Source organism: Olea europaea, chromosome 7 (genome assembly GCF_002742605.1).
Source record: "Olea europaea var. sylvestris chromosome 7, O_europaea_v1, whole genome shotgun sequence".
Taxonomy (NCBI): Eukaryota; Viridiplantae; Streptophyta; class Magnoliopsida; order Lamiales; family Oleaceae; genus Olea; species Olea europaea.
Window position 1 is genome coordinate 5,539,105 of NC_036243.1, and position 7,294 is coordinate 5,546,398.

Sequence of the window (7,294 nt, forward strand, 5' to 3'; positions counted from 1 at the left end):
ATTGTACGGTAGTCGAATCAATAAATCTTCTATATTCTCTCGAAACTCATTTCGAGAACTATATTATAGACACATCGAATGATCTAAATGAATATCGAAAATAATTAAACATGTATCAAACATGTGTGTTAAAAAATACGTATAATTCGTCTTTTTCTTAAAAAAATCAATTATTTTATTAATATTTATTATTTTTTCTCCACAATTTTCTCAAAAAATTACTTCAATTAATTTAAAAGTAAAAAAACTTATAATTATAAAACTTATTTATAAGTAAAAAATATTAAATTAAATTTTTAAGTAAATATGTAGATATATTTAATTTTTAAAATATATTTTACACTAACACATTTATCTTAATGAAATTTGATAAAAATAAAATAAATATAAAAAAGATCTATCTTTCCAAAACATTGTTTCATGCACAGAGAACAGAAAACCTCACATTCTCATTTTTTAAGATAAAGAGGGATTTTTTAAAATTAAATATTTATTAATAAAAAATTACTATAAATAAATTTTTTTAAAAATTATCACCACTCCGTGCACGGAGTGGAATCACTTCATACACGGAGTGTTATCACTCTATAAAGGAGACAAACTCTCCTTTTGAAAGTAGATATTCTCTCAGTGGATGGAGGGATTCTCTCCGTCCACGGAGAGATTTTTTTTTATAAATTTGATCTTTTTCAATTTTAATTAATTAAATAATATTTATGTATTATTTATTTAATTTTTGTAACTTTCTTTTATTTTATTTGTTTAATAAAATAATCTTCATACATTCCTTATGATATAAAGACTTTCGTTAAATTTGAATTAAATAATATTTATTTTTTCTTTAAATCGTTTTAATTCAATTTAAAAACTTTATAATAATTTTTTTTATTTGCAATTTTTTTATATAGTCTTTATATTTAATTTCATTTCTTTATTATATAATATATGATATTGCTTTAATCAAGTAAAGTGGAGTGTAAAAATAGAGAAATATTGTAGTGGAGGTGACATCACAGTGAAACGACTGTGAAAATGGTAAAACGGCGTGAAAATAATGCTACAGCACCATTGAATAGAATAATTTACTATTGTCAAACCGATTTTAAATTAGTTTCGTGGAAAAACCTATGTGACAAAAATGAACAATAAACTTCACATTCTCTCTTTTAAGATAAAGAGGGAATTAACAAATAAATTGGGTAAGAGAAACTAGGTGTTAATGGACTCCTAAATTTTCTTCTTTTTTTTTCTTTTTTCAAGTATACATTTTCTAAAAAAATACGTATTGTGAAATTTATTCTTAGAAAAATATACATAAAATAAATCATTTTAAAAAGTTGAAGTTAATGAAAAAAAAATACAGAGGTGTTAGATAGAATCTCGTAATCTTTGACCTACTCTAGAATTACAATAATGTTTATTGGATTATGTGTATCTATTGATTATCCAAGTTTATCACTTTTTAAGATAATACAGTGCGGTATTTTTGCTATATCTAATATACCTTCTATAGATGAATTAACTAACAAATTCAGCGAGAGAAATTGTGTGTTAATGGACTCCTAACATTTCTTCTTCTTTAAAAAAAATTGTACATTCTATAAAAAATTACGTTTTATGAAATTTATTCTAAAATATTTAGTGAATTACATGTATCTATTGACCAATGACGTGGATCATTTTTCGAGGACTGTGCGACACTCGTGTTATGTTTAAATTATCTTTTATAGATGAATTAACAAACAAACTTAGCAAGAGAAATTGTGCATTTTTTTGTATAGACATGAGAATCAAGCCGGACTATTCTCTTATGTACTATTTGTTTCAGGAGGGCATCTAACCCCCTTACTCCTCATGACTTTTTGTCGAGTTTTCCAGGACTCAAACCCTTGACTTTTCTCTTAAGAATGACTTAAGTTGAATTCTAGTACCAATTGAGTCGATAAGATGGGCTTTGGCCCTTTTAAAAGGACAGTATGTATGATATAACAGTTTAAGCACAAAGGTCAGATCTTTACATATACATATGAAATTTATTCTAAAAAAATTTATATCACACAAACCAATTGTAAATAGTAGAATAAAAAATATATATACAGATGTTTTAAATAGAGTCTCGCAATTTTTTACCCACTCCAGAATTATGAAAATATTTAGTGGATACATGCACTTATTGATCAATCTTTTTAAGGGAGTACCGTGTGGTATCTATGTTATGTCTAATTTATTTTTTATAGATGAATTAATAAACAACCTTCGTGATAGAAATTGTGTGTTAATTAAGATATTATAATAAGAAATTGTGTTTTAGTTTATACATTGGTTCTTTATAAAATTAAAGAAACATTATGTGGAGTTCGTTTTTCCTAAATTGAAGTATTGTTTCATTATAAAGGTTCTTTCTCGTTTTCAGTTGTACAAATTCTTTAGGATTATCTTCACAGAAAGGTAGTAAAACGAGTGGACCTAACCCCAAGGATTCTACTTTATGAGGTTTGACAAAATGTCCCAACCATATTTCAATTTTTAATATGATGTATAAAGACTGTCATCACAAAAAAGTATTACATCTTTGATCTTAATATTGAAGTCTATACTCAATGTTAAATAGTGGTCTACATAGACAAGCTTCTGATCGAGTTCATATTTTTTATCCAAAAACCATACAACTGCATCGATTTTTTGCCACTCTCGGATCAGTGAATCCATCAGGAAGGATTAAACCCAAATCCTACTAACCATTCCGATCAAAACAAAACATAGAAGAAATTCACCAAAAAATAAAACTTAAAATGTCAGAGTACAAGTTAAGGACACAACGACACAAGATATGGTTACAATGCTGCCTCCGTTTGAACTCAAGACGGAGATGATAGAGCCTTGTCTTTAATACACGAAGGTTTTTTTGCGTTATAGAAAAAATGTGCAATCATCTGAACCAAATCATCTGCTGTTCTTGTTTCTGCATATTGTGAAGAACTTGTTAGTAATGGAGCTAACAAATGAGAGTATATATTATATAACAATTGAAGAGTTTAGTCTTCGCCTTTCTCCCTATACAATATCCTGTTTCCACGTAAGAACAAAATTTGTGGGCATTCTTTAACTTTAAGAGCGTAGGCCAAATCTCTCTCGATGTTTATATCTATCTTGACAGTCTAGTAATGGAAATTAAAGACATAGGATTATAATAAACAGATTACGGATAGGAATAGAGGAAAAAAGGTGTCAAAAGAGGAGATTCATATACCCGAGGAGGTAGTCGATCCTTGGCTTCCCAGTACACCTTTGCTGCTTTTTCTAGTTCTTTCAAAACTTTCCAGTTATCGCTTGCCCTGAAATCAGTGACAGATTTGGATTACATCTAGGCAAGTATAGATTAAATGCACTACATCATGTTTTACAGATTCCTTCTTTTCAAGAACTTTTACAGACCTGTTGTATCTTTCGAAAACGAGAACAATTAGTGGACTAGGATGGAAAGCAAAGCTCTCCCACTCAAGACAATTGATCTCCTTCACTAAACCATCATCGATCTCTCCCTCCCAGTCAATTTCAGTACCATCTTCGCCTACGACATTTTTTATAGGATGTTGCTCGAAATACTCTGATGCTCTGATCCCCCACCCAACGTCAGCATCCAGAGGCCAATTGGGATTCTCCTCCTCTACCATCATCTCATTTCCTCTTGAATCATCACCTTTCTCTTCATCCCTGTCATCATCATCTTCATCACTGTTGCTATTGGAATCAACACCATCATCAACTTTATCTTTCATTACTTTATCTTTCAGAATATCCGAATTCTGCTGCCGGATTGATTCGAAAGTCCGTTCAAGCGAATCACGCACAAAATCCTCAACTGCAGCTGCTTCACTCCGACGACCACGCTTGGGCTTCTTAGAGATCACTGTAGGGAACTTCCTTCCAGAATTTTTATCCTCCTCTCGAGGAACTTCAGTTTTCTCCTGCCGAGCTCTTCCTTTTGGCTTCAAACTAGGACTCTGACTACGATTCTTGTCGGGTTTTGCATCAGAATTCTTTGAACTGGAAATGCATACAAATCGTTTTCCAGTGTATTTGGATTTCACAGTCGATGGAAACAAGAGGAAATTCGAATGGCAACAAGAATTTGTTGTTTCATGGAGAGACAATACTGACAAAGAATGAACACCAGAATTATTATGTAACGCCGAAAGGAACATCTTTTTATTCCTCACTTGGAACAATTCAACCTGTGATCTTCCTCAGAACACCAAAACTCTCTGGTCAAATCTCATGACAGAAAGACAGAACCTGTTGAAGTCGTCAGTAACTTTCCTTCTTTCTTCCGTCCAAGAGGCTGACATAAGGACAGGGGAACACGTAAATCATTGAAATTCGGAGCAATTACATGGACAACTTTCACTAAACAGACATTAAGAATATAGCTGTAGGAATTGTACGAAAATGAAGCAAAAACTACAGGGCCAGACTAATATCATTACGCCAAACATTTCACTTAATTAACAACAAGCAAGAAAGGAAAAAACATCAATAATATGAAAAAAGGAAATCTAAGACATCAGTTAATGGAACCCACTTTAAGTACGTTTTTAAATTCAAGATTTACTTGTTAACGTTAACGAGAAATTAAACAGTTCTTAATCAGACAAAAAATCAAACACCTGGCATGCAACTAACAACGGAATCATAAATGACAAATCCTAACATGGGAAATTCAAGATAATCAAACTTCTCTTCGCATGTATACGTGGGTGCATACATTCCATTTACACAGAGATACATACGGGGCGAGAGAGAGAGAGACACTTTTAGAAGTCAAAGCGCACAAATAATTTTTGAGTTTATAAAACCCTTAAATCACCAAAATAGGGGCTTTCTAAAAGTACCTTAAAAGGTTCTATTTCCACAAATATAGAAAGAAATGGCATTTTAGGATCTTTTCTATATTATATGGATTTCTTTTCTTTTTTTTCTCAATTTTTCGTCCCAGATTTATGGGGACAAAATTGTCCAAGTACTCATCAATTTACGAATATTATTTTTAAAACTTGATTTTTTTGAACTCGTACTCTTACTTAGTTATTTGAAGTCTAACAAGACGAGTGTACATAATGAAGGCACGTTTCATTGACAGATTATCGTAACTTCATATGTGTTACAAAATGAAATTGTAATTATTAAAAAAATTATTAGTTAAATAGAAGAAGAAAAAATCCCATTAATTATCGATGTTGATTTGTTTCTATTTTTAATTTTTACAAATACTAGTGCAATTTAATTAAAGTACTTCCAAACACCCTGATAGAAATGCAAGATGAAATTACAGTTCTACCCTTATTATTAACAAAAGGAAACACTTTGAGTTAGGAGTCAACTGCCATTAAATCAAATGTCACACTATTTTACGCCAAATTTTGATCCATTCACATTAGGGACTTTAGGGACCTGGCTTTAATGGGCTTTCGGGCCCTCTTCCTCCTACTCTCGCTCTCGCTATTCTCCTCGTCTTCCTCATCCTCGATATCAGATTCTTCAATGTCAATTTGAGATGATGATGATTGTGCCATTTCATGTTGTTGATCGATATTTTTAGACACGTCTCGACTACCGCTAATCTGATTTTTCTCGCCTCTTTTTTTGCCCCAACGCGGTCCAAAACCCGAGTAATAGTAGAATTCGTGCGGATTAGATGACGAACCCACCTTCCTGGCCCGGGGACGCCTATGAGAGTCAGCCGCCACCTTATCGACTTTCTTGGCCACCGGTGGAGCCCAATTATTGTAGTTCCTTACGAGAGATAAATGGTGCTTGCATAAGGAATTCCCTTCAGCGGCCTCCCTCTTGCATTTCCAGCCCTTCCCATCAGTTTTGCAGCAAAATATAATCTCCCTGTCTTTCTTTGGGACCCCTTCCTCCGCATTGCCGATGACGGAGCCGCCCACGATGACACTGTCTGAATATTCCATTTTCATAGCCTCGATCTCCCCATCATCCAGAGCCATTTTCATCGACACGGCACTGTTAATAAAGATCCAGTGGACAACATTACTGTTCAGCTCAAATTTCGAAAAATCAAACTACAAATAGAAAAATTCACAAATGCTGATTTATTGCAGAACCCTAAATGCTTCAACATCAATAAAGAGCTGGAGATTTTGTAAAACAGCCCAAATTAAACATAGAATAGAAAGATTACCTATCAAAAGTTGCAATAGATTCTCCGAAGCTCCCATTTCTCGCGAAATCATCATTTTCATTGACCTGCAGAGAAATTATTCTCTGTCGAAAAAATGGAGCCAGCCAAGCTATAATAAACCAAAACAGTGAAAACCCACAAAAGATTTCAAATTCCCAAGCCCGAATAAACAACAAAAACTCTTTGATTCACATTTTTTAATCAACCCTAATGGTGGGTTTTTAGAAAACCCTAGAAGAAAAAAGAATAACAGCAAAAATGGAGGGACATTTGACAAGAATCAGAAATGGGTTTAACAGATCTGTGCATAGAAACAAAGTCGAGTCATTATAGACTAAATTAAACTAACCTGGAACGACGGAGGAGGCAGTGGTGGCGAAGGAGTTGATGGTGGCGAAAAACTCATAACATCCCAAGGGGACTGATTCAACTGGCAAACATGGGTTTGAAGCACGGTTCCAGGTTTCAATGAAGATGCTGCATATGTCAATGAACAAATTTTGGCGTGCTTCCGTATTCTCATGGCGGTTCTGTGGTTTTTTGGGGGAGTTTTTTAGTGGGTAGTCGGGGCAGAAACGCAAAAGAGTAGAGAAGCTTTGTTGGGGGTCCGGGGGTGTGTGTTAGGGGGGTATATAAAAGGTTGGGGTGCGTGGGGTTGGCATGGGTGCCGTTTGCCACGATGAAAGTAGATCCAAAAAGGCTTTTTCTTTTTCTTAAATTTTTTTCTTTCTGTATGTGCACAGTTCATTAGTTGTTTTCTGTTTGTTTGGTCAAAAGAAAAAAAATATATATATGTAAATAAGAAATTATAAATAGGTGTGTGACAAAGAATCTTGTACCATTTTGGCCCACCATAACCCTACCATGAAAGAAAATATTTACTAGAATACATAAATTCGTAGACGTTCGAAAACTATTCATCTATGGTGTCGATAACTTTCAATACGTTAGGGGAGATATCGGTGTTATATCTAACTTACTTTGATAATCGCGGGTGTGGATTCGATTTTTGCTAGACATTCAAAAGAAACTTTATTTGAATTCGATCTTCAATAATTGAATGGATACTTTTTATAACCAATCAAGACAAAT

General features: G+C 33.2%; 2 protein-coding genes across 4 annotated transcripts; both read right to left on the minus strand.

Moving 5' to 3' along the window:
- Positions 1–2,616: 2,616 nt before the first annotated feature.
- On the minus strand, positions 2,617–4,879 carry LOC111396775 (thioredoxin-like fold domain-containing protein MRL7, chloroplastic). 2 transcript variants are annotated; one of them, XM_023023282.1, is made up of 5 exons: positions 4,813–4,879; positions 3,436–4,342; positions 3,251–3,335; positions 3,047–3,158; positions 2,617–2,962 (listed from the first exon to the last, which is right to left on the minus strand). In XM_023023282.1, exons 2-5 carry the CDS (start codon positions 4,203–4,205, stop codon positions 2,859–2,861), a joined length of 1,071 nt encoding a protein of 356 aa, XP_022879050.1. In that variant the 5' UTR covers positions 4,206–4,342; positions 4,813–4,879; the 3' UTR covers positions 2,617–2,858. The 2 variants fall into 2 exon arrangements, with proteins under 2 accessions (XP_022879050.1, XP_022879049.1); XM_023023281.1 differs by having other exon boundaries at positions 4,791–4,877.
- A 356-nt stretch (positions 4,880–5,235) lies between these two features.
- Positions 5,236–6,795, minus strand: LOC111396776. Of its 2 annotated transcripts, none has more exons than XM_023023284.1 (3): positions 6,552–6,795; positions 6,203–6,267; positions 5,236–6,024 (listed from the first exon to the last, which is right to left on the minus strand). In XM_023023284.1, exons 1-3 carry the CDS (start codon positions 6,723–6,725, stop codon positions 5,430–5,432), a joined length of 834 nt encoding a protein of 277 aa, XP_022879052.1. In that variant the 5' UTR covers positions 6,726–6,795; the 3' UTR covers positions 5,236–5,429. The 2 variants fall into 2 exon arrangements, with proteins under 2 accessions (XP_022879052.1, XP_022879051.1); XM_023023283.1 differs by having other exon boundaries at positions 6,203–6,285.
- Positions 6,796–7,294: the final 499 nt, after the last annotated feature.

Bases quoted from the DNA above. Each gene is read 5' to 3' on its own strand.
- LOC111396776 (XM_023023283.1), bottom strand. From the start codon at position 6,725: ATGAGAATACGGAAGCACGCCAAAATTTGTTCATTGACATATGCAGCA. The intron at 6,286-6,551 runs GTTAGTTTAATT...TTTTTTCGACAG, and splicing joins TGCCTCCTCCGTCGTTCCAG to AGAATAATTTCTCTGCAGGT. The intron at 6,025-6,202 runs GTAATCTTTCTA...CTTTATTAACAG, and splicing joins TCTATTGCAACTTTTGATAG to TGCCGTGTCGATGAAAATGG.
- LOC111396775 (XM_023023282.1), bottom strand. From the start codon at position 4,205: ATGTTCCTTTCGGCGTTACATAATAATTCTGGTGTTCATTCTTTGTCA. The intron at 3,336-3,435 runs GTCTGTAAAAGT...CACTGATTTCAG, and splicing joins GTTTTCGAAAGATACAACAG to GGCAAGCGATAACTGGAAAG. The intron at 2,963-3,046 runs GCGAAGACTAAA...CACAATATGCAG, and splicing joins GATATTGTATAGGGAGAAAG to AAACAAGAACAGCAGATGAT.